We start from the raw sequence: 27206 nt of genomic DNA on the forward strand, positions 1-27206 counted from the left end.
TGTGTGTGTGTGTTATATTCCGAGGCTGTATTTTTTTCACAGGCCTCTGGTCTCACACAGAGAGACGTTGAGATGAACCAAGTGCGTCTGCCAGGTTTCTACTCGCTGAGAGATATTGAGGCGTCTCACACTCTCTAGCTGGTTGGCTCTGTGTGTGTGTGTGTGTGTGTGTGTGTGTGTGTGTGTGTGTGTGTGTGTGTGTGTTTGCGTGTGTGTCCACTGGCGAGGGATGCTTGGATACGTCTGACTCTCACACACAACTGACAGAACAGTATAGAACGTTACACACACTGGCATGTCCTTGTATACTTTTGCAGACACACGTACACACAGAGCAAAAGGGAGAACCATAACAGCATGGGGCTCCAACAGTGCCTCTTTGACAGATTTAAGTAAATAGCAGCAAACAAGAGATTATTTTTGGCAGACCGGGCTGCGGCCCATTCCAAGAACTAGGGGAGGTCCAATGGGAATGGAGTGAGATGAAATCACATAAACAGATGTGATTAAAGTCAATATCATATGTGTCATTACTCATTCAGACGACGTACTCCTTCACTCATCGACACCCGCAGAAAAACAGACGGACGTAAAAGCTCTTCACAGTTTGCTGCTACCATCTCGTTTGGTGTTCATCTTTTATTGTCATTCATCTCTAGTCTAACCTCATTACCCCAAACACTTTAAAAGAGACAGTTCACCCTTAAAATCAAAAATACATATTTGCTTCCTTTTATCTTTAGTGCTATTTATCAATCTAGATTGTTTTGGTACAAGGTACATCATTTTGGAACTATCAGCAGTGGAGTCCCATGTGTATGTCATGCTTTATGCATCGCAACCAACCACGTGGGAATTCGTCACGTTCATATTAGGTCTTTCAAATATGCAACATGAAGCAGAGTGGGAGGGCAGCAGGATCAGTGAGGGGATCTGCAGCTGACATAGTCAAGTTGACCCACTATAAGTGGATTTGTAATCCCCGAGTGGATTTGAACTGTGTTTATTGTCGAGGCCGTTTTGTGTGTGTGTGAGTCTGCACAGCTGCATCTGTTCCCCTCACTCACTAACTCTTTTGTCCATATTGCTTTTCGATCATATGCCACTAATCATATTGCAGACGAACACACAATGCTCGCCTTGTAAATGTAATGGAATGATCAGTGACATACAGTAGGTACAATTCATTCTGTCTTGTATTTTGGGATGCAGAAGTCTGCTACACACACACACACACACACACACACACACACACACACACACACACACACACACACACACACACACACACACACACACACACACACACACACAGAATCACAGGGTGTTCTGGCTGTGCCCTGGAGAGGCTAAGCTGCTTTGGGACTGTGGGGAACTCTGATGCTGTCACCAGTCGATTAATCAGCCATTATCAACCACAGGCCAGGCCAGAGTCTAATTCTAATATGGCTCTGCCACGTACACACTGCTAAGTCAAGGTGTGCAGGGTCAAAGGGAGATCAGACCGCTGCTAAGGCTGAACGTGCCATGACCCTAAATGTTCGGTTGGGGCAAGAGTCAACTTAAGTAAATCAAATCAAATTCGAATTAAGTACAGAGGAGTTGGACTTAAACGACGGGTACAGGTGGAGCTGCAGGTGACAGTCTAAGCACTTGAAGCTAATGTGCTAGAGTCATGAAGGGTCAGGAAGTCAAAACATTACATCCAAAAGAGATTATGTAAACATGTGTGTACAGTATGTGTGGATGTTATCCATTACAACCTGATTACGAGTGTTTTTGTGTTGTTGTTTTGCTCAGATATAGCAGGTTAATCTGTTAGGACTGAAGCTGATGAGTCTAAAAAAAACTGTGCCAAAGTGAGGAACGCCAGTATCAAACTTCTCTGAGCTGATGATTTCACAGTTCGCTTAGGAAAGGTGAAGCATCTATATTTCCATAAGCACTCAGCTGCCACTGAAGCCAAAGTTTAAAAATCAAGGTGATGTGAGAGAAATTATATAGGATTTGCCACCACAGACCACCTTCTAGATTTGCACGGGATGACGTCAATGAGCTTAAATCTGGGGAAAATCTTATGTTTGTTTACTGAAAGGCTCATGGATCATTAAGTAGAGACAGGACTGCAGGAAAAAAAACAGGTAGAGAAGTAAAAATAGGTTGAAATAAAGTCTAATTCTGTACAAGGTGCTTCTGGGCTTGTGAAGGAGGACATAATCTAATTAGTTCTATTTAAACTATTTAAGGACCTAAAAGTGAAATGACTAAGTCTGTGTTGGGATGGTAAGGGAAGAAAAATTAGAGGGTGAGGGAGATGAGTTTAGCAAAGGGTACTTCTGGGTCTGCAGTGATAACAGAGGCAGAATTATTGAGGGCATGTTTTGTGTCAAAAGGTCAAAATAGCATGCAAATGTGGTAATCAGTAAATCATGAAAAAAGAAGAACCACAGTAAAGTTTAGTAAAGTATAAGAAACAGCAAGGAATTCTACTTTTAATGAGCAACATTATTTAGGATGATATGGAGTCCATATCTTTTTTTCACATTTGAAAAATGTCTTTTTGTTTCCTGTTTTTTTAAAATAAGGCTATATTCTTCAGGTCTGTATCATGATACACAGCTAGGCAGTTTTTCACGTCACTCATGATGATATTTACAATTATCCTGATAGTAAATTCACCACGATCCATCCCTACTTATACGAGTAAAACACACCAGACGTGAGATAAAACGGTCGGCAATGAGTTGCTTGGGAAGACATTCACTAGACCATCACTAACACCTCTATGCATACATGTGTGTGTGTGTGTGTGTGTGTGTGTGTGAGGGTGTAAATTAAGTGGCCCCTTGCTGCCACCTCTGGAGAGGAGCCGTCCAAGTGCTGAGTGACAGACACTGCTGAGTGTCTTAATGGAGGGAGAGGAGGGCCAGCCAAACCACAGCCTTTAGACTGGGATCTCACAGCCTGTAATTATGGAGAGATGTAAAAGTCACTGTGTGTGTGTGTGTGTGTGTGTGTGTGTGTGTGTGTGCGGGCGTATATATGAGAAAGTGGGAGAAAGGTAGAAGTTATGCTCCATCCTTTGGATCCCAGGAGTGCACAGTATGTGTGCCGGTGGACCTCTGTACCCCCGTGATGTGACTGTTGCACAGTGTTGTGTATCAGTGCCATGTGTCTCCTGCTGCTCCAGCTGTGGCCACGAACTCACACACAGAGACGAAGAAGAAATGAAAGTTGTTGGGGAACTGGAGCTGCGTTCAATTAGGGCAACCACATATTTACAAACAGTGGGGGAGAGCTGCCTCTCTGTGACTCATCAGCCAAGCGGCACACTTGCACTTTTGACTCCAGGCCCGCCTCTCCCAACTGCACAACTAAGAGCGAGGGAGGGAAAGAACAGAGGGAGGAGGGAGATGACAGGGTGTGGACAGAATGAAAAACACACACATGCATGCTGGCAGTACATGTGTGAGCGACCGCATAAACAAATACATATGTGTGCATACAAACACTTGCACAAATTAAATGAGCTCATTTAAACTCATGTGGTGTGAACAAAAGCACACAAATCCAGACAGAACCTGCCCACTTTTACAAAATGACTGATAGCCTCGAAGGCTAAAAATTAATTCTGGGAGTAGAGATTCCTTGTGGGACAAAATGTTGCCAATTGACAAATTGGGTCTTCAACATTTTACATTTTTGAAGAACTAATGTGATCAAATTTTTACAGTAGTCAGTCTGGTTGCAGATGTCTAGTCACAGTCTCATTTGCTGCAAGAGCAGCATAAGATTTACTGTGCGTTCCATACTATTGATGAGTATGCTAGAAAAAGATTGATAGCATGTTCCAAACACATAGTATGTCAAAAATCAATGTGCCTATATTATCAACAGAAAAAGGGACAGCCTTGTTGCACACATAAGGCCACTCTCCTGGTCAAATAATTTGATATTTATGTTTAATTCAAAAGATATTAGAACATGCTACCTATTATTCTTGATGTTACTGGGAGAGTCGCAAGACAGGGTTTTCACAAGCAGCAAGCGACAGGTCCGCGAAGTGAAGCCAATGCAGAAGAGCGGAATATATATATATATACACACACACACACACACACACACACACACACACACACATACATACATCCATATATATACTTATTTATTGTTTTATCTTTCTTTACACAGGTCTTCATGCACACAATTTGTGAATCCATATCACACAGATGTACCCCATCCTGTGCCTTAGGGCTGTTGTGTTAGCCTACTAATTTGCAAAGCTGCAAACATGTGAGCACACAGCTCAAAACCCCTAACCTTGTTTTTTCTCCTTGGCTGTCAGCGCCTTGAGAGCGAGCAAACGGAGGCACAAGGCCTTAAGTGTGAGTGCTGTTTGTCTTGACTTGACCCCTGTGTGTGTGTGTGTGTGTGTGTGCATGCATGAGTGTGTATGTGTGTGCGCACGCATCTGTGTGGTGAACCACATCAAAGAACGACGGCGTGGCTCAGTTGTTATGACCTCTGACCCTGGCATGCTCCGAGACAGAGGGAGGCTGGCGGAGGAGGAGAAAAAGACAGTCACACACACCCCCACACACGCGCATGCACACACACACACACACACACACACACACACACACACACACACACACACACAAAAGGAGCAAAAAGGGTGGGATACACACTACAGCCTCTAAATTTACAGCTAGAAAAACAACCACGGATAGAGGCATAGCAATTTGTCTTGGTAGTTTTTATAGGGACCTGTGAGCAGGCGCACACAAGTAAATCACTTGGACACATATAGTATATGCACACACACTAAAACAGTCATAGACATTCCTGTCTCCTCTCTCTGCACACTGTGCATCTTCTTCTTTGTTGCAGCCCATCCTTCATCCTGTTGAACCTGTCCTGACTGTCTGTGCTGCAGTCTCCCATTGATTCAATGAATTGCATATGTTCAAAATGGTTCTCATTTGACTTTGGTATGAACACCGAGGACAAATGGAAGAGTTTCTTGGCCCCTTGGATGAACACTTCATCTGTTTCTCTTTTCATCATTTGTACTTGAATTCTTCAAAAGGTGATCTCTCCTCTAACATCTTCACCGCATTTATTTTTAGCCAATGGCGGATATAACCTAAGTCCTTGACAAAACATCAAATGCTGGTTTAGCATGTGTGTGCACGATGTATGAGTCACTGGATCAGCGTATGTGCGAGTGTGTTTTAACATGTTTGTCCAACCTGCAGTAAATGACTCATTTACTCTGAGTGTAACTGTACATGTGCATGTCTACACGTGTGTGTGTGTGCGTGTGTGTGTCACAGCTGAAATAACTTACAGCTCCCTGCATTTCAGCTATGCTGTCACGGTCCATTATAAAACACAAACACACACACACGCACGCACGCACGCACGCACGCACGCACGCACACACACACACACACACACACACACACACACACACACACACACACACACACACACACACACACACACACACACACACACACACACACACACACACACACACACACACACGTACACGTACACGTACACAAACTAATGAAAACATTTCTGCATAACGCTCATTTGAGAACAAGAATATCCCAGTCGAGTAATCATGGCTGTAAGGAAGTTAAAAGACACCTAAACTTGGTCTCTGATTATTATAGTTACTGACTCTGCAGTGAGCTACAGTTACAAAATATGACATTGCCTGCAGGTGCTGACAGCATGGAAGTTTCTTCAAGTGCACGTATGTGTGTGTGTACTGTGCATTGTATTCGGTATACTCAGTGTGCATTGCCATACTGTATGACCTTACTGTGTATATATATATGTGCTCATGCACATATATGACTGCATGTTTGTGCGACTTTGTGTGTATATAAAGCAGCCCTTGACAGCCATTGGGGGCGGCGGTGGCGCGGACGGTGTGTTTGCCTTGGCAGCGATTCAGCATTCCACATTCCTCTGTGATATTCAGTACTGTGACCTCAGGAAACCCGCCCTGCAAAGAAGCGCTTGCTCTTTCTCTTACGTTCCTTCTCTCTCTGCAGCCTCTCTTTCTTTCTGTCTCTCTCTCGCCACCTCCCCACTTCTCCGTTTCTCTCTTTCACTCCCTTCCTCTCGATCATTCACTCCGCCCTCTTTTCATATCTGAACTTGGGAAATCATCCACCCCCCACCCCCACCCCCCACCCCACCCCCCAGTCACAGTTTATTTTCCCTTTCTATCTTCTCTCTAAAACTTTCTCTTCAACGTTCCCCCCGTTTTTTCTGACAGAGGTCCCCTGATGGGGCACCTTTCTCAGTACTCCAACGTTGAACACACATCTCACTGCTGTCACTGAGAAGTTACAACACTTCACACTGTCCCGGTCACTCAATGTATCACTCAGATGCATAGTTCTCCTTTATTAGGAACTCCTTCTGCATCCAGTACTAGCACAGGCCAGACGGAGTCTCCCACCCCCTTTTCTTTCCTTCTTTCTATCATTCTCGAAACTTTTATTCCTGCCACTGTAGGCCTCACACACATAAGCTAGACAATATAACTACCTACATGTTAAACGATGCAATTTGTGCTACACTTTTGTACTAGAATGTACAAATATTGGTTATTGACAGGTTTCCTGATCACTTGCTCTTGACAAACTTTCTATCTATCTTGCTGTTGTGGGTCTGACTCCTCCCCTGACCCCTCCCTCTTCTCCCTGAAGCCACGCCCACATGCCCAGAGAGGCAGTTCACCTGAGATGACCCTACGCCCGGGGCAAGGCGGTTCCTCCTCCCTCCCTCCCTGCCTCCCTCTTTCCTCCCCCTCTTAGATTGGGCTGTAAACTACTACGTACCTAAACACATGGCCACCACACCTGCCACTGGGAGGCAGAAGGCTGAAATAAAGACAGAAGATTAGAGAAAAGGGGTAGAGTCTGAACCTGAAGTCAGAAAAATAAAGCCATCACCAGGTTTTGGAGGCACAGACATTCCTGCTAATGTACAGTGAAAACAAAGACAATACAATTTATTTATTGTTAAGGTTGAGACAATGATAATACTCAAAAAACATGAAAGCTTATAAAGTTAAACCGGAATCACATAAAAGCTCAACGAAAGACACTGAGGACTTGAGAGATACTTCAGGCAGAGTAGAAAGTAGAAAAGAAAGCAATAACTATCGTACAGTAACACCCCCTTCCCCCTCCCTGCAGAGGCCTCCCCGTGTTATAATGTAGCTATCCACTGTGTGCAGTCAGAGTGTGCACTGTGTGGTTGACCCACATACAGTAGAGCGGAGCGGAGCCGGGGTGAACCGAGGTAAAGGGCGGAGCCGCCAGTCAACCCTCTTATCTCCCTGTCACTGTGACACTTTCCTCTATCTCAAGTGTACCTTTATACGGCCTGAGTGTGCAGCAGCAACACGCCTGTAAACTGGCAGAAGTCATAAAAATAAACACAGGGAGAGAGAGAAAGACACTGACTTGTGTGTGTGTGTGTGTGTGTGTGTGTGTGTGTATGCCTACGTAGGGATGATGCATCGTCATCAACTAATGCTATCCTACATAAACATGGCCATAAGGCCGCACACAGATGCTCAGGCCATCAAGAAAAACAAACAGATAAAAGTCCATCTGCAGGGTAAGGTCAAACATGTGACGTTAAACTTTATGATTTCATATGTGTAATGCACGTGTGTTTCCATACTTCTATGTATTATGGACGAAGCTTTTGCAAAATACAGTTCAAAACTTTATGTGCATGCAATTAAAAAAGAGGAATGAAAACGTGTTTACGTGCATATGTGGGGGGGATGTGCGTGTGCGTGTGTGTGTGTGCATATGTGTATTCGCGTTTGCAAGTCTATGAGTGAGCGTATGTGTGTTTCGGATTAAGAGCTTCACCCCTGGATCTCGAAATTAGATAGGGGATTAGCAGGACACATCCGCCACCTGGCATTTTAAGCCCCGCAATTACAGCAACAACTTTTAATCAACAACAGCCACACATGTGTCACATACAGTCAGAACTCAGCGACTCTTCCTCCTCAGCCACCTCTGCCTCCCGGGCTGTCATTGGGCTGACCCCACAATAACGCCAGGCCACATTGAGGGCAGCTGTATTTTAGTTTTTAGGCCGATCATGACCTACTGTATTAATAAGGATCAGCCTAGATTGGGACTCGTTAGCGCGGCGCACTAGGCAAGGATTTACCATCCAGATTGACTTTTACTTGGCACAAGACTAGGAGATAGGATGTGAAGCAGTTGGCGCTAGGCTCAGAGGTAGCATCCCATTAGCACCTGTGCAAGGCATTTACCATTCAAAGAGCATGACGCTACACTAGGAGCTACTAGTGATGTGATACCTCATTTATCCCCTGTAAAAATACTTTACTGTAGTTGCCATGCTCAGGGGGGTCAGAGGTCAGGGTTGGTTACAGAGTAGCACCTCTGTAGCCGAGTAGGGATTTGGTGTCTTGTTCAAGGCCACTTAAACAGGTTGGGTGGTTGCCGACCACCAGAGCTTTAACCCGACTCACTAAGCCACACTGCTCTTATTCAAATCCCTGGTGCCAATGCAGTCAGAAGCTGGGAGCAAACCTTGACAGTTAATCAGTTCATTAAAAAAAAACTGTGAATGTTAAACACACAGAGAGACAATGCTGTTTGAAGGAAAACTTCACCCAGAAAATGACCATTTTGTATATCAATTAGTCACTGTGTTACCTTGAATTCTTGAAGAAAGCTTTGCCTTTCTTGTATTCCTCCAATCCAAAAATTGATGAAAAGAGAAAATCCTTGATGAATTTAAGAAACTAGAAGCCAGGTTTAACAAAAGCAAAACTAAATGAAAACAACCATTTACAAACTCTCTAGTGGTAGAGAGTCGTGCTCACTGTGGTGTAAAATCAGTGTACGATCACACTCACTACTACCCAAACACATGTATTTTGGACATACAAGCATGAGACGGTAGTTGAAAAACTATTTAGATGGTGAGATTTTGGGGGGAAATGCATGGGTTTGGGAAGTACTGAGAAGACTACTGGATAAACAACGCTTGGATTATACTACACGAGTTGTGAGAGTTTGTACAGAAAAACAGATTACTGTTCATAAATCTGGCCCCCACTTACTTCAACTCGTCAAGGATTTACTCCGTTTTCGGCCGTTTCCTGCATTCGGCGTTGGCCTTGTACGCATGCAGAAAATGCTTTCTTCATGAATTCAAGGCAACACCAGATAGTCATTGATATACAAATTGTCATTGTGAGGGTGGAGTATTCCTATGTTTTAATGTATAATTCCCCCTTGCTATACTGACTGCACATGCAGCTCTACACATTTACAGCCTCCAAGGCTTCGGCTGTCCTGAGGACACGGTCCCAGTGAAGGGTGGGGGTGTTCAGTCTGCATGGATATAGTGTGCCAAAGAAATAAAAAGCAGCAAGGGCAACCAAACCCTTGACAATTCTGCTCCATTTCATGGCCAGCGTACAGTGGGGAGAAAGACACAGTAGGCTAGCAACCAAACTAAACAAAAACAGCAGCCAGGCACCACGAAAGGAAAAGAAATCATGTTCTTTTTCCTGCACACCTCCAGTTAAACACGTTAATATGCATATATACAAAAGTCCTCCTGTGGTTAAGAGGCAGTTTAGACCACAAACTGAGTGTGGAAAGAGAAAATTATCCTATATACCAGGATTCCCTGCCAATATGCCAATAACCAAGTCTCATATATGTAAAGTTTGAAGAAAATAAGCTTTCTAAACCTCATTAATAAAACTGGTACACTGAATATGTGATTGAGATAGAATAGAAGAGAGAAGAAATGAAGGAAATGGGAAACTATTTTAAAACTTAGTGGAGAGAAGGCCAAAATAAAAAAAACCCAATCAAATGAAAACAACGGAGGGAACAAAGAGAAAGGGAGCACAGCTCTGCATTTTTTTCTTTATTAACAAGCAGCATTTCCATCCAACATCTCAGATAGCAATCTACCACAAATTAGGACCAGATTTCTTTAATTGACCATTATGTTGCTTTTAAAGATGAAGTGCCACCTTGATTTACCACTAGTTTCGAAGAAGGTGACAGCAAAAGAAGGCGAAACAGGAGACAGGAGAGAGAGGGGGGGGGGGGCACGAATGATTATGACTGTGAGAGAAAATGAACAGACAAAGCTAAAGGGTGAATCTGAGAGGGAAACAGAAAGAATAGGAGAGGAGGGTAATTGCAGGAAAGGGGCCTCATTAGTCCGTCACTATCCTCAATCTAACCCCCAATTTCAGGTCAGCAGGAACACAGACTGAACTAGATAGAAAAGAGAGAGAAACAAACAAGGATGGAGCAACTTAATAATACTCCATCTCCTCTTTACGTAGTCTCAAATGATGTAGTCAAAGTTTTCTCCCTCTGTTCAACTTTCTACCTCTGGCCTCTTTACACTGGCTGGCAGTGCAGAGCGTGCACACTGCCGCCAGCATCGTCATGGATCACACACCATATCTCCTTACACACCTCGCATGACGAATCCACTGTCTCCCTGCCACAGGCTGAACTCACTCCACAGCGAGGAAAACACACCACAAAGAGGGGACAAAAAAACAGGTAAAGTAGTGGTAAAAAAAAAAAACGGATGACACCAAACTATTGTGAAGACGCTCATGATACAAAATTGCGACTTAACTGTCTACGAATCCCTCTCCAGACATTAATCTGAACCCAAACTCAGGCAAATTGCACCCTGCTACTTTCATCAAGTGGAAACCTGGTGTAGTCGTGATTGGCCCGTGACCAATTACGGATACTGACTCATTGTTTAAGAAAGCAGGGTGATGAGATATCCATTCCTTCCCTGCAGAGTCAATGTGTTGCCCTACCCACCGTCTGTGCAGTTAAGATCAGGAATGTATTGTACAGAGAGCAGCAGACTTTTAGTCACAGCCTGTCGGTTGGAGAAAAAGGCAGTTGCAAACATTTCCTTCATTTCAATCACAATTAAAACACTTTTAGCTTCTGATGGGGGGCTGTATTTACTTTTCATTGGAAACACTGAGTGTTACAGCAGCATGCTACTTACTTATGGCTATAATGCCAACTCTCTTTCAGTGCAAAAGAGCTGTTGCACTGAAAAGAATCAAAAGCACTGCACTCTGCCTAAATATAGACACTATGTAGAGCTTCCTCCCAAGTGAGTGCTGATGTTAGCAATTTTTTTTTTTACTATTTATGGCAAACTGTCAATTGCTGGGGCAGTGTTTTGGAAAGACATAGTTTGCAGCGAGAATCTGCAGCTCCAGTCTTCTATGCTTGCTGTGTCACAGCAGGACAGCCCAGCTGAGGTTAGGATGAGCGCCACATGGATCCCTACTGAACCTGCCTACCCAGGGAGCACCCAGGTTTCAGCTTTGTGTGTGTGTGTGTGTGTGTGTGTGTGTGTGTGTGTGTGTGTGTGTGTGTGAGTATAAGGGTGGATTGCAGTCCGTTTAATGAGATGATGATGTGGCCAAAGTGTTGTAGGAAATCTATGGTATCCGGAGAAAGTGCGAATAAATACAAACAAGCACAAGTGTCCTTTCTATTTAGCATACAATCTGGATCACACTAACATATTCATCACATTAGGTATGAGGACTCTGCGTGTCACCTGCTTGTTTTTTTATTTGTTTGTTGTTTTTAAACAAGGTCAAGCAGATACATTGACTTTTACACCACACACAAGCACTGTGTGGAGAAATAAAGTTTGTAGAATTACAATAACCCCTCATGAATGAATTTCATCTCTCATCGTTGGCCTACTGATGGTCTTCAGCATCAGTCATAAAACCATATTGCCTCAACAGATGCACAGTGCTGTACACATCATAATCATGCATTTAAATATCGTGCGCGTTTTGGCAAGACTTGCAGAGCCAAATGTGCGCAGCTGAATAATTACACACCACAGGAGTAAGGCATTGTTCAAAACACATATACGCTCATATATTTTACATTAAAAATGCATCTTTCTCCCTCTCATTCTCTCTGTCTCCTGTGTTCCCTCATGTGGGAGGCAGCACTGGGCACCCAGCCATGCCACATCAATATGCGTACTGGCAAAACGCTTCCCCTGCTTCCCCCGTGCTGCAGCCGCCGAGGCTTGCAGCAGTGGAAGCGGTCGCTAATGTCACCAGGTCACATTAGCTGGTAGTTGGTGGACAGAGGTTAGCAAGCTAGCGCTCCTGACGCGGGGCCAGAGCCAGGCTGGCTATGTCGTAGCAACCTGCCGTGGCGACAGCCCGTTGACGCAGACAACGCCAGCCAGTGCCACCCCGGAGGCACCTTGGATTCTACCCAGGCAAGGTTCCCTGGGAGCCTTGGTTGCCATGGTGCCAGCCAAATTTGGGTCCAATAAACGTGAGGGGAACAGGCGGTGGGCTACGGAGCAGGACTTTGGGGTGGCAAGACGGAGGATAGAAGGAAAGAAAGGGGGGGTTTTGAGTGCTATGGCAACCTTAAAATCAATCCTGTGGTTCTAAAGGAGTCAAATATAAAAGAGCTGTTTACATAAAGATGTATCAATGGAAGGATGTTAAAATAACATCATTGATAACCCATAAAAGACTGGCAGCGACGGAGAAATTGAGAGAGCATGTGTGCTGGATGGTGCTGATAACCTACACAAAGGGGCTTTTTAAAAGAGTCCTTTGGCAATGTGAATGACAAGATTAATGTATATGTCTTCTAATACTCTCAAGTTGGAATTGAAAAGCATAAAGCTCAGCTGTCAGATCAGTCCAGCTAAAATGACGGAGGCACATCTCATATCTTACTCCACAAGGCCATTGCTATAAACAAGATTTGCTCTTAAACGATTATAAGCAAGTTAAAAAAAGAGTAAGAATAGTTAACATTCAAACTAAAGTGTGGCACGATTAAACATAAGCTAAGGCTTTTGAAAGACGCCACTTAGTCTCCTTCTCTGCGCTGCTCTTCCAGATGTAGTCTCAGAATTCACTAAGTGGTTGGCGGTGACTTAACCCTGATCTTTATATTCATAAATTCATCTCCTCTTAATTAAAAAGTTTGCATGACGGAAATGCACTAAAAGGACTTTATAGCACTTGGTGTACACCTGGCTCCCTTGGCCGACTGGCTGACAGGCTGAATTATGAACAGCTGAAGCAGAGCGCGATGCACGGCACCTTGCTGTGGCCGGTTCACCACGGTGTCCCTGAGATCCCAAAACTCTGCTCTTTCCAAACTCTCTCTCTCATAAAAAAAGACCTGCTGCTTGGCTCATAAGACTGTAAATCATGCAAAATAGAGCATAGCACTCGGTCTGGAAAAAATAACCATGTATAATGAGCAGACAGAGACATATGCACATATGCACTCTCTCTCACACACACACACATGCACGTCTGTGCGTACACGCACATAGATCCTTGCCAAAAGCACACCACCCCCTACACCGCTTTGTACTCCACACACAAACACACTGTCATCGGCCTATCCCACAATTCTAAACCCCCAAAAATCACAATCCTTCCCTGAATCCACACTAGTGATAAAGAACAAACAAACAAAAAAAACACGCATCTCGACCCCCACTCGTGGAAAACTGTCCCACCTCCCACCTGCTTTGCACCCCCCCTCCAAACTCCGCTAACGCCATTCCACTCCAAACTCATCCTGTTATCTAAACAAGCGCCGTCCTCTCGTCAGCGTCAGTGGGTTCCTTTCTCTGTCTCCTCAGAGAAAAGAGAGACTCTCCTGTTCACAGATGAATGGGGTCTTTTGATGAAGCGCCGAGCCTTGTTTACTGCCACTCCATTTATTTACCGGCCTGTTTTTCAAGTCGTCATTGAGGGACACTCTACGGAACACCCCACCACCACCGCCGCCGCTACACCCTCCTCACCCCCTCAACCTCACCCACCCACCCACCCCCTCCATCTCATCCTCTACTTAACTACACACCCCATCCCCTAAACACGCATACACATATACACACTACACCCCCCCCAATCCCATGTCGTTCCCTATCTCGTTTCATCCTGCTTTCTTCTTTCCGTCTAGTGTCCTAGATCTGTGTCCAAACTGATTTGAAGCTTACTCGCTTTCACAGACGCATGCCAAATTTGATTCTCTGCATTCTGTTGTGCGTCTCAACTAGCTCCCCCCCCCCCCCCCCCCCCCCTCCACACACACACCCCCCACCCCACTTTCTGTCGTCTCTAAACTGCTCTCCTTCTCACGGTGTAACAAACACCAAACGATGCCCCTCATGAAGGTTGTCTCTCACGAAGAACGGATGGCCCGCTTCGAAGCGGCTCAGACATTTTTGATTGAAAAAAAAAAACATGCAAAATGTGGTTTAAAATATTTGTTTTTTAAAAAGAGCTTCCACCTATGACATGAAATGTTTTAACCAGAAAATAAAGTTGCCAACTCAATCAGGGGTCAAATTAAATATTCTGAAAAATGTGAAGGGAATGACTAAAAAAAAGAGACACCAACTACAATCAAGCCTCACAGCCACATAAAATAGTGCTTTTACTGAAAATGTTATCTAATTTTTTTTAAACATTGCCTGTGATCAGATGTGAAATGCAAATATGCAGTCTATGTGAAGATATATATATATATATATATATATATATATATATATATATATATATATATATATATATATATATATATATATATATGTAATCTTTCTGTACTAAATGAAAGAAACATCAGAGAATAATAAAAAACAAGAAGAAAACTCAGTCAAGGCTCACAGCCCATGATGGCCTGCTTTCACGAAAAACAAGGATAATGGTCCTATTGAGCACTAAAATGTTTGTGCTTACAAGTTATTATACATTTTTCTGTAGCAGCAAACAGGAGTCCAGGGTGCTAATGAGGCTAGGGGAGGGCATTCATTTGAACCCTAAAGAGGAATAAAAGAAAAGGGGAACAAGTGAAAGAAAGGAAAGAGAAGAAAGCGAGGATCAGAGGGAGGAGGTTGGCAGGGAGTGTGTATGAAAATTTGGCGTCTTCCATACAGAGAGATAGCATCGTGCCAAAAACGGCCGACGACACAACTCCTCTCACTTTCTGATCAGCGTTAAACTTGCCCACATAATCATTTCTTTATTCTTCAACCCACATGTGCAAAATAAAATGGAGGTTGTTGTCTTTTATTTCTAAAAATCTCAATTGACCTTACTTTGTATTCAGCAACAAAAACTTGCTGATAGGAAAAATAACTATGTTCTTTCACTATGGGTGAAAAAAAAAACGTAATGAAAACAACAAAAAAGAAAAGTAATGGTGCTTTGGATTTAAAACGCAGTATTGAGACCCTCATTCTAGCATGACTATGGCTGTGTGGTTCTGAATAGCGTTGTTAGCCAGACTTAGCAGCTGATGCCAGGGCCTCGCTGTGAGTGCAGCCCGGTGAATAAGGCATGTTCCCTGGCTCTCCCTCCTTTCTGGCTGGCCTGTCTGACAGTGAGCCTTGGCCACTGCACTCTTTCTCTTGCTCGTTCTCCTCCTCCTCCTCCTCCTCCTCTGTCTCTCTGAGGTCGGGAAACCCTCCTGAGTGGGTATATGGTTTTTGGGGACAGACACATTTCATGGTTGGCGCCGCTACAAAAGCCTGAAAAGAGACCCGGCACTGGGAAGACACAGTATTAATACAGACAATACCACCCCCTCAGTGCTTCTGACTCTCTTTTTTCTCAATAACCTCTTTCTTTTCTTCCCTTTTCTCTTCCCTTCTTTCTCCCCCCCCCCCCCCCCACCTTTTTTTGCTCTCTAGGTTTTTTTTCCAAATAAAAAACATAGAAAAAGCCCACTCAGCTCAAATAAAGAATGCAGTTTTTATCGCTGCGTGCTTAGCTTAGCTCACACCCGTTTTTATTTGACAATCGTTAATGTGTTTTAATGTGTAATTAAATGTCAACAGTAGGCATTAGACTGGGTTCAGCAGCGTGTGAAAACGCCTTTTTTCCCCTTAAGACAAAATTAGAAATTGCAGCATAAATAAATATATATATATATATATATATATATATATATAAATAATAATAATTGTATATATATACAGTACATAAATAATTATACGTATAATTATTTTTATAATTATATATAATTTACTACATCATCATTATATAATCATTGATACATAATCATAGAGATTAACATATTGTATTCAGATTACCATAATTTGTTTTGACAAATGAATTTTAACAGATTATATCTGGGCCCACTTAGAGATGAAAAAAAAGTATTTGGGAAGTTTCCATCCGACGATGTTAAATGTTACATTTTGTGGAAATATAAATGACTAAACTATGGTAGCTGTAAAGGAAAAAATGGGTTTGCACCATTAGTAACAAAGAAACCATGTGCAGATTTGATACTGAGATAAGATTTTTCTTTCACCCTGAAGGTCTGCAGAATATAAAGCTGAAGAAAATCGACGTCAGTTCTTCTGCTGTTCTCCCCATGTTGAGTTTACAATGGAGAGAGCTTCCCTTGAGGAGAAACAGGGAAAATCTGACAGCTGAATTCATTCAAAAAGGGAAGAGGAGATCAGAGAAAAACTTATAAAAGAGCCAAATAGCACAAGCTGCCTCATTTGTCTGTTCCGCCATGATGATGGCCTCCCGATTTCACTGGAATAATCTGTTTACCTCATGCCTCCCAACGCTAAAACTCTTCACACAAAGGGAAACAGATGCGGGTAGACCAGAAATTTTCAGGGGTTTTACTCGCTCCCAAGTCAGACACAGCCAAAGAAACCGAGGCTTATGGTCGTTATGTAAAAACCAGAAAAGCAGAGAGCTGTTTCTAGGACAAAGGCACCGTATCACGGAGCATGCCAGTTTTCACTGGTCAATTTAATGGGAGACCAAACATAACAACATTGTCTTTGATTCGCCTTTCTCATGTTTTTGTTTTTTTTATATTTTCCCTCGAGTCTGCTTGTGTCATCATGGTCTCATGAGATAAATACAGACCCTGCAGTTCTGGACCAATCTATGTACGTCTGTGACACCCCAATGCTGTCCTCGTATCGCTGTGTGTGTGTGTGTGTGTGTGTGTGTGTGTGTGTGTGTGTGTGTGTGTGTGTGTGTGTGTGTGCGAGCCTGTTTTGGAGCGAATGAGCACACAACAGAGCTTTGGCTAGCCCGATACCATTAGCTATCCAAATACACAGACTTTTTTCCGAAGCCAAGAATAGTGTGAGAAGACTCCCTCTCACTCTGTCTCTCTAATGTGACGGGGCTATCCCTCCATCTTAACCCTTCAGATTTGATATGTAGCCACCTCGCCGCGCCCCTGACGCCAGACCGAAAGACGGAGAAGCGCATAAGAATACAGGGTACCGGCTGAGCGAGAGCCACCAGCTAACATACAGCCAAAGCTGCTCTGCATGTGGAGAGCTTTTCTTAGCCGCCGTGGGCCCTGTTCCCACCACACACACAATACAGAAGCCTCAGACCAAACCAACTGCCTCGGTCGAGATTTTATTAATCAAAACCTAATACTTACTTCACTGCTACTACTTCAACCTACAGTGTGCACACTCACAGACAAACAAAAACACCTACACACAAGGACAGTCCACTTAACCCTTGTGATGTCATGGGAGCCGGTGAAGAGATCCAGGAAGTAATTAAGAACAGATTATTTTCACAGGATAAAAAAAGGGAAAAAAGCTAAGTCACAGAGCAGTGGGAACCTGTAGAATCCATCAGTGTATCCTGTCAACCTTTAACACGCTGCAAGCCATTCATCACGTCAGCCATGACTGTCCTCTCTTTTTTTCGGTTTCACTCTCCCTTTCCTGTTCCTACTCCCCCCCTTATTTCACACACATTTATGTTCTTGCAAACCCATAAATCCAGAAAACTCGGGGAGTTTTCCTCAGTGATGAACAAAAGTGGAGTTTTTATTTGTGAATCCTTCCTGTGGTCACTCAGTTGGCTGGGGGGGGGGGGGGGGCAGGGGGGCTGGCTGCTCCACTAGGTTTTCTCTGGGCTTTCTCACAGCGCCGTCCAAGGCATGACTATTGCTATAGCGAGAGGGAGGCGGGATCTGGCACAGTAAAGCGTGGAGTGTGGAGCGGTCATGGCAGAAATGGCACGGCGAGCACATTTCACACCTCCCTCGGAGTGACTGCAAATTTCCTGTACTGCACTTTTGATTGGAAACACATTTGAAACATCTTTTCATGATCACACTTACCGCGTAGAAAAGAAAGAAAAGTGAAAAAATAAGAGAAAGCAGCAAGAATGAGGTCCAAAATATGACTAAGTGCACTGAGCTAACTGTGGACCTCACAAATGGGTATATATCTTTTTTCCGTTTTTTTTAATCTTCTATTTTTCCAACCTTGAATAAATCAGAAATGTGCTGAGTTTGAGCTAAAACAGCACAAAGGTTATAACTCAAATCCACTGAACGCTACGAGAAGCAGCTAAATTATTTCTCCTCAGATGGCATATAAGTGGACCCACCTATGCAGCAGTCAGACTTAACAGGAGTGAGAATTCTATATAAACTAGTACTGTTGAACTAAGCCAACCCAACACACTCCATTCATGGGTTATCAAAGGGACCAGGCCAGAGTGTGGTGCTCCTGCACACCATTGGCTTTTCCAGACCACTATCTCTGTTATGATATGTCACTCACTCTTCATAAAACACAAAAAAAGAATGCACTGCTCGTTGCAATGCGACGCAGACGCTCTTCCCCTCTCCTCTATTCTCTGGTGATATTTCAGTCACAGTGTTCAAAGACACGCTGCTCTGTCTGGTTTGCTGCCCTTTATCGGAGGTGCCTGAAAAACAGGGGGAGATGGTTGTGTGCCGTGGCGGCGTGGTTTGTTCTCCTACGGCTGCAGTGTGTTACGCTCCGTAACAGCGAGGATCTCAAAGGCTGGCTGGCTGCAGAACAGCCTGAGAAAGCCTGACGGCAAGCCCAGAGATTCCCTGTGGCAGCTTTTGCCACTCTGTCATAAACAAAACACAAGACGTCTTTCTCTTCTTCCCACACCAACGGGGCTCGGGCGCTGCCAAACAGAACAATCACTATTGCAGCCTCTACTCCTTTCCAACGCGCTCTCTCTCTCCCTCTCTCTCTCTCCGTCTCTCTCTCTCTCTCTCTCTGTGTCTCCTACAATATAAACAAAAGAGATCAGCAGAGGCTTTACCTCTGTGAGAGCAACAATGAGGGCGATGTTTAAGGAGACAAAACAAAAAAGTGTGCACGGGATCAAAGAGGAGTGGGAAGACAGAGATGCTAAAGACCGACAAAACGCACCCCAAACAAAAACAAACAATGAGCACATCTCGTCATTCACTGTTCATCGTTCGACTGAGGCAAAAAAATGTAACCGCTCATGACTGTCACAGATAAATCGGACATATGAATTAAAAGGCCTATATGAATGTTTGCTCTCACAAATGTGCAATGACAACTTATGTCAACAATGACAGGTTTGCAGACTGCGGTTCAGCCTTTGTCTCTCTGTCCGTGGACCCCAAAGTGTCTCTCCAAGTGAGCACAGGCTCTTTGGAGGCAGATAAAAGTACCGAGGCACACTGTGTTAGCCAGATAAGATAAGGGAGAGCACACATTAAGTCCATATTATGAATGGGCAGCGGACTGGGCAACCCCTCCTAGCACCCATGTGTTTTACTGTACTGCTGTAAACCAAAGTACAGTAGCGCCGAGTGCACAGCCACAAACTGAAAAGCCAACAGTGTCAGAAGAGGAAGAGAAAATCAGTCACGACATATGTATATGTAAAAAATTTAAATGCAACCCCTTTAAAAAATTCTTCATGTCACGTATACTATGTGTAGTACAATACCACAAATGAAATATGTCCAGATTGTGTTTTATTTTCTGCATCCAGCATTTTTCACTCTTACCATTTTTCACTCTTAATGTAATAAAAAATTGGTAGGCCTAAATAAACAAGGACCTATATTCCTCCTTTAAATATATATCAAACACTTATTATAATAATAATTTCCCTTACAAAGGTAATAATGCAATGGTCAGCTAATGGCTTTCTAGATTATGAGTACGCCTATTATTTAATTTACAAAACAATCTTTTTCCTGAGAATAATTTAAACAAGCATATTACTATAATTAGGTGTCACCAGAGTTTAATTTATAATAGAAAATAAAAAAAAGAGTACTGTACATTTTAAAATAAACTGAGCAAAACAAGGCTCTGCAGATGTCTCAGTTATAGTGCAATAACAAGGTCAATGGAAAATTCTACATTAAATTAAATAAATCAAACAATAGTATTTAAGAGAAAATGTATCAGAAAAAATGCCACTAAAACAGTAAGAACGGTATCCTCAATCAGCGTCAGGACTGCCCGCTACCTTCGATTTATCACCACCACAGACAGACCAGCAAGCAAGAGCAGTTGCCAGGGTTTGGCTCGGGCCGCGTGAGGTGTTTGGCCTGGACCGAGTCTTTGTATGTGTCACAGAGAGAGAGAGAGGGAGAGAGAGATAGACAGAGAGGGATGGCTGTGATAGCATTTGGCTACACTCATGTTAGCGGCTACCAGTTCAGCCTAGGCAAAGTGAGTGTGTGTATTTGGACAGAGACTGGGATATGCTGTATATATACATATGTGCTGTGTGTGTGTGTGTGTGTGCGGCTGGTTGAGTCACAGTTTGAAATTTCCAGAAAATTCCAGCTGAGATAATATTAGGTCGTGTGTTTGTATGTCTACGTAGCCAGAAAATGGTGAATTAGTGTGTATTTGGAGGATTTGGCTGTGAAATGTGTTTCATGTGTGTGTGGTTGCTGTGACAGTGTTTTTTTTTTTTTTTTTTTTTTTTTGCAATGTGTGGAAAAAAATAAACAGCCAGTGTTTTGGCTGTGTGTGTGGAGTACGCACACTGGAGGCTACAGCGATGTTTGGCCGAGTGTGAGTGTGTGTATCCATGATGGTGGCTGAGATACAACAATGTTTGGCTGTATAAAACTGGATCTATGATAGGCCTTGGCCTGGTGTGTGCGTCGTGTGGGTGTGTGTACGCAATCATGACTAAAACCGTGTTTGGCATTCCGTGTGAAAGTGCGCTACAAAGAGTTGTTTTTCTTTTTTCTTTTTTAAATCGAATGCGTGTATCTTTATTTAGCTGTGTTTGTATGGGTGTGAAGGTGGCTGCAATAGTACTGGCTCTCTCTGAGAGTGCTCTGTGAGCACGGCCGTTTTGCGCGTGAGTTTGGCAGCCAGGTCCAACGTGGTGCTAGCGTTCAGGCAGACGGAGAAGGCGGCAGCAGCCTGCGGCCTGAAAGCAGGAGACTCGCGGCTCTGCTCACACGCACACAGACACAGACACACACACGCTGGGCTGTGGCCAAATGACGATCCCTGGCTACAATGGCCTTATCGTGGCACATACACTTCGACAGACTGAGTACAATTTGACAGTGGTGATCATCTTATAAAAAAAAACCCTCTCTCACACACAGGCATGCAAATTCCTTCCTATAAAAAAAACACCAAATACATGCTCATGTGAAGCCACAAATGCCACGCTCAGAAAAATGAACTCGTTCTTGCCAGAGCAAGCTGGCCGAATGCCCTTGACACACACTCACATATTCTTTTTATTACTGTTGATACTATGTTGTCATGTAAACAAACACGGAGAAACAGAAGAAAAAGCAAAAAAAGGACAAATACGAAAAGGCAAAAAGCAAAACTATTTGCCGTTTCCTTAGTGAACAAACGCAAGAAGGGATATTCATTTTGTTTCCAAAATGTAAATGTTTGCTTTATTTATTTAAATAATTAGTTCTATATTCACAATTTCCATAAAATAATATTAGATAGCTTAATTATAATCCTAATGAATGTAATAAATGTTATGTACCTTTTAAGTGAAATATATTAGACTTAATTTAACTTAACTGCATTTTCATTTCTGTCATTCCCTCTCTAATTAATTGTTTCTGTGTGTGTGTGTGTGTGTGTGTGTGTGTGTGTGTGCGTGTGCAATTATTCAAATGTATGTGTGCATCTACATGCACACGGGCATGTATTATGAGTTATGTGTTGGCATCCCTCCTTATTAGTGTCAAGTATCCAGTTGGCCACATACCTGGCGTGTGGACGAAGTAGGCCAGGTAGAGGTCCAGCTCCTTGACGGACACTCCGATGTGGTGCGGCTGGACGCACAGGCCAGGGTTGGTGCACTGTGGTGACTTGACCAGCCGTTCCCCGTCCGTGCTCTCCAGGGGGCTGCCCTTGAACAGGATGACCATCACCAGGTCCAGCCGCCACACCTTGTCGGCCTGGCGCAGGCAGTCGATGCGACGGATCTTGCCCTTCTGGTCGGGGTTGGACAGCACGCAGCAGGGGGGCTTCTTCCCCGTGATGGTGAGCACAAAGTCCTCACGGAACTCGGGCCGGATGTCCTTGCGGAGCTTGGCCAGCAGGCGCGAGGCCCACTTCTGCTTGATCTCTGGCTTCTCCCCCAGCAGCTCATCCTTCACTGCGCGTTCTTCCTCCTTGGACATGCGCTTCTCGTGCTTCTTGAAGTATTTGCGCTTGCGGGCCTGCAGGTTGAACCAGGTGTAGGCGAAGGCGCGGACATGGGGCAGCAGGGCCTCGATGAAGGGGTGGAATTCATCCTGGATGAGGGAGGAGGAAGGGGGGAGGGTGGAGGAGAGGGAGGAGGGGGGGAAGCAGGAGGAGGCAGTGGAGAGAGAGGGGGAGAATGGGGGAGAGAAGGATGGGGAGAGAGGGAGTGGGGGTGAGGAAGGGAAGAGAGAAGAGAGGCAGTTAGCACCGGCACGCAGCATGGAGGAGCGGCGCCTGCTCTGTGTGAGCGGAGGGAGAGAATGAGCGAGTGTTGCCGAGAGAGAGAGAGAGAGAGAGAGAGAGAGAGAGAGAGAGAGAGAGAGAGAGAGAGACAGAGAGAGAGAGAGAGAGAGAGAGAGAGAGAGAGAGACACTCTCCACCTAACACAGACACATCACATTGAAGGACACACTATAAAACACTGAACCACACAACACTAGAAGAGGTAAAATATGAGAAAGGGAAATTAAGTATGAACTGTTTTCTACAAATTAGATCAGTGAAAACATTTATGTATTGGAATAAATAAACATGTGTTTGCTATAAATACACCTGCATTTACCCACTAAAAAACATTTAATATTAAATTTTATAAAACATTAATTCTAAAAAAAAATTCTAGATAAACTATATATAATGCACACAACTCTAACATCATTTAAGAGAAATCACATATGAAATTATTCAAATTAAACATAAATGTTTGTCTAAAAAACGTACGTCCGCACTCAAATGTTGTCTAATAACAGTCGCTATCACAAAACATATGTGCACATAACAAGAATAACACAGTAGTTACCATTTTGCTCTCTCATCATAAATTCACCCGCCGATTGCAAAGAAACTTAAAACAACAACTGGATTGTTGAACCAAAAGGTGCTGAAGTAATTCTGCGTATATCAGAAAACAAAAGACTGAGTGAAAAAAAGAAGGGGAAAAAAGGCAAAAAGAGAAGCTGAGAAACTGCCCAATAAAAGCAGCAGGGGGTAAAAAAGCTGAGAAAGAGGAGACAGGCCAAGGGGACGCAGTGTAATACCAGCACAGGAACACAGGAGGTACTGTAGCAGGAGAGGTGCCGTTCAAGAGCACAACAGAAGGAGAGTGGAGAGAAGTTCAGCAATCTCTCCGTCTAAAAAGGACACCGAAAAAGAGCTGGACGAGCACGAAACAAAACAAAACAGATATTGCTGCAAAAAGGATCAAATCGTCAAAAACTGCAAAAATATGAAGGAAAAATATATCTTCACAAATAACCCCCCTCCCCCCCCCCCAAAAAAAAAAGAAAAGAAAAGCTTGGCAAAGCAGCGCGTGCTATTGGTTCAATTCTGTGGGATCTGCATAAGACTCACAGAGAGGGAGAGAGAGAGCTGGACAAGGGGGGTGCGGACGGAGGAGAAGGAGGAGAAGGAAAAAAAACAAAACAAAACAAGAGGACCGAATCAATGTTGGAAGAGTGTGCACGACCGCTGGCAAACCCGAGTGCAGCTTCTTTTTTCCCCCTCTTTCTCTCCAACTCTGTCTCTCTCTTCCTCTCCACTTTCCTTCTCTAACCATTGACTGAGTCTGTGCCAACATGCAGAGGGCCCACCTATTTGGCACCGAATCTCAAACAGCCCAGCCAATACGCACGCTCCCAGCGCTGAAAGGGAGGGAAGAGAGAGATGGCAGAGGGAGAAGCAAAGCGGTTGGGGTGGGGGGGTGGGGGGTGGATGGTTGGTTGGTTGGTGGCTGGTAGTGGAGAGAGAGAGAGAGAGAGAAAAAGAGAGGGAGGGGGAGACGGGGACTGTGTGTGGTGCAGGCAGAAGGCACGTCATTAGCCAAATAGACAAGTTCCAATCTAGTGCAAAGGCAAAGTCCAGAGGATATTAATTTTACATGCATCCAATCCAGACAGCACCCGCCTTCTAACCCCCCACTCCACTCCCCTCCATTGCCTTCGTCACCAGCGTGGTCACAGCCATCCCAACAAACCAGCCTGCTCGCTCGCTGTCCAACTGCACCGTCCCCACCCCCCCACCCCCTCCCACCTCACCCCCCTCCAGAAACACCCCTCTCTCTCTCTCTGCTCGCGTTACACCACCTTGGCATGGGATGGCATGAGAAAACACAGGCCCAAAATCCCACTAGACCCTGAGACCAGCAGCTGCTCCTGGATTTACCACACAAACAAAGAGAGGAGGGAGAAGAAAATGCCCCCCCCCCCCCCCCCCCCCCAACAAAAAATACCATCCAAAAACATGCTCTCCTGTTTCAAAATGCACTCTCACATCCAAACTGGCCCCTTCTCTCCCTCTCCCACTTTTTTGTTACTCCCCTTTAAAAGCCCCAACAGCACAGACACAGAAACACATTAAAAGTTTCTGTTACCAAATTAGAGAGCAATCCCATTTGTGGGTTAGAGACGGGATCCAGTGGACAATGACGGCTGAAAATGCTGCGGTGGACAGCTTCATGTAAGAAGCCTATACATGTTAAGCTGTTTAACAAGGCGAGGCAAGCGGATATTAAAACCGTCTAAAACAGGCAATGGCGCTTCCCTGTAATTCACAAAGCTTAGTCTAATGCTTTCAAATTCAGATACGCTGGTCTTTGTAATAGCGAAAGGAATTAGTTTCCTGCTGCAGCCGGTAAATTAGCCATATTTTCGTCGTGTTGCATTATGAAGTGCACAATGACACATGATTGGGATTGAACAGCGGAAAGCGAGGGCGCGCAGGGCTGTATAGCTGCCCTGGCAAGCGCATTGTCTCATCCTCATTGGCTGACCCACATGACCTCAGAGGGACAAGCTGTGCCCAGTGCAGCATGGGAGAAATATTTGAGAGACAAAGGATCTTGCCAAGGATCAATTCAAAATGATCTGATACATGAACGAAACACGGACCCCTCTTCTCGGTACAGGTTTTAAGTCATACTTCCAAAATCCCCCAAAAAAGGAACATATTTTTCTCATGTATGCCGTCCAAATAAGTTCATAGAGCTCATAGGAATTAGAGACCTTGTCAAAAATGGAATCTCGGCAATGGGCGGCCACAAAAAGCTAACTTGTCATGTGGCAAAGTTGAGGGCCCGGCCATTTGATTGTGGGTTGAAGACCCCTGCTGTGCAACGGGACAGGCTGTCTGTGTGAACAACCTACAAAGGCCAGAGTCCTCTGGTTGGCTCCCAGGACCATCAGATTTAGCCTGGCCTGCTCCCTCTGTCAGTGTCTGACAGAGGAGCTGCAGCCTGGATGACTGGCTGCTCCACTGACTGGCTGGCAAGCCGGCCGTTCGGTTGGCTGAGAGGCTACATGACTGGCTGGGTGAATGACTGGTTGGCTAACCGGGTGGGTAGCTAGCCGGTTAGCTGGCTGCCTGACTGGCTCGTCACTGCTACTGCCGGGCAGGGGGGGCGGGTGGGTTGCAGACCCCATCTGGACCAGGCCGAGCCGGGCCGGGTGCAGATTGTTCATGCTAGCATACGCCTGCCTCACACAGCCACACTGAACACGGGGAAATGGGAATGAGAGAAGATGGAAAGAAAAAAATATGGCTGTGTGCTTTTCAAAACTAAGGACGAAGGTGGGTTTGTCGCTTACTTGAAGACTGACGGGATCTAGACTTTTTGAAATGGAGACCGCGGACAAAGAAAAGGAGTGATATGTGCCAAATATTTCAGCCACTTCCTGTACTATCATCATGTAGTTTCTGACAGTAATCATGGTTATTATCATTTTGGCTACCAGGGAAATCCAAACCTCTCCTTTGTCCATTCAAACTTGCATCACTTTTGTAGTTCCAGTACTGGAACATTTTTTTTCAGTAACATAACTCTTCTTAATTCTTTATATAACAAAAAAAGAGGATGAAAAACTGACAAACCTATTATGAGACTACAAATTAATCCATGTTATTAAGCAAATACTACTCGCATGAAATGTGTAATCCTTCAAAAAAAAAAGAGGGAAAAAATCCCTTTTTAAAATCACTTAGCTAAATCCACTGCCAGGCCTATTATGATCATAAACTGGACCAAATACAAAATTTTACACAACAGCATAACACACGCATTGAGGTCTGCGCACAATTTGCAGTAAAGGCAAGAACTTTTATGATTTTGGCCAAGAAATGAGTCTGTGTGGCACCCTACTATTTAATGTGTCCATTTTTTGTGTGTGTGGACATTTTGAAACCCACATTTCCTTCAGCTCATTAGAGAGGGTTTCTCCCGTACGCCCAGAGTTCTTCAGGGCGGAACGAAGGGTGGCATTTTTTGCGGGCCTTGGCCACTGGACTCTAGGTATCTGCTCTCTGCAATAATTTGCGCGAGAGCTCATCTTATCTCTGCATGCCACGCTCCGTCTTTCTGAAAACGACGACCTTTGTTCGCCCAGGCTGGGCAAGACAACCTCCCCTCCTACCCTGACGGGGTTCAACCCGGTGAGCAGGAGAGCGAATGAAAAACCACCTCAGGTTTTATTAACAGAGCTCTGCCAAAAATATGCAAGACAAAAGGAATAACACTTAAATGGAAATTGTTGTATTAAAAAAAAGTGTTTGGTGCTAATTCTCCCACTAAGGTCACACCGTTT

The 27206-nt window shown here is 44.3% G+C and overlaps 1 protein-coding gene across 11 annotated transcripts in view; it reads right to left on the bottom strand.

Moving 5' to 3' along the window:
• Nucleotides 1-27206, bottom strand: part of LOC311010763 (nuclear factor 1 X-type-like) — a gene marked incomplete at its 3' end in the record, with an annotated part of 109972 nt that overhangs the window by 50607 nt on the left and 32159 nt on the right. For 10 of the 11 annotated variants that reach the window (XM_084005377.1, XM_084005371.1, XM_084005381.1 and 7 more), the window contains one exon: nucleotides 22151-22682. In XM_084005377.1, coding sequence (XP_083861503.1) covers nucleotides 22151-22682 — 532 coding nt within the window. Of the gene's footprint in view, nucleotides 1-22150; nucleotides 22683-23431; nucleotides 23533-27206 lie in introns of those variants that run through there. The other variant, XM_084005376.1, reaches the window with a different exon arrangement.

Source organism: Eutrigla gurnardus, assembly GCF_963514095.1.
Source record: "Eutrigla gurnardus genome assembly, chromosome: 3".
Lineage (NCBI taxonomy): Eukaryota > Metazoa > Chordata > Actinopteri > Perciformes > Triglidae > Eutrigla > Eutrigla gurnardus.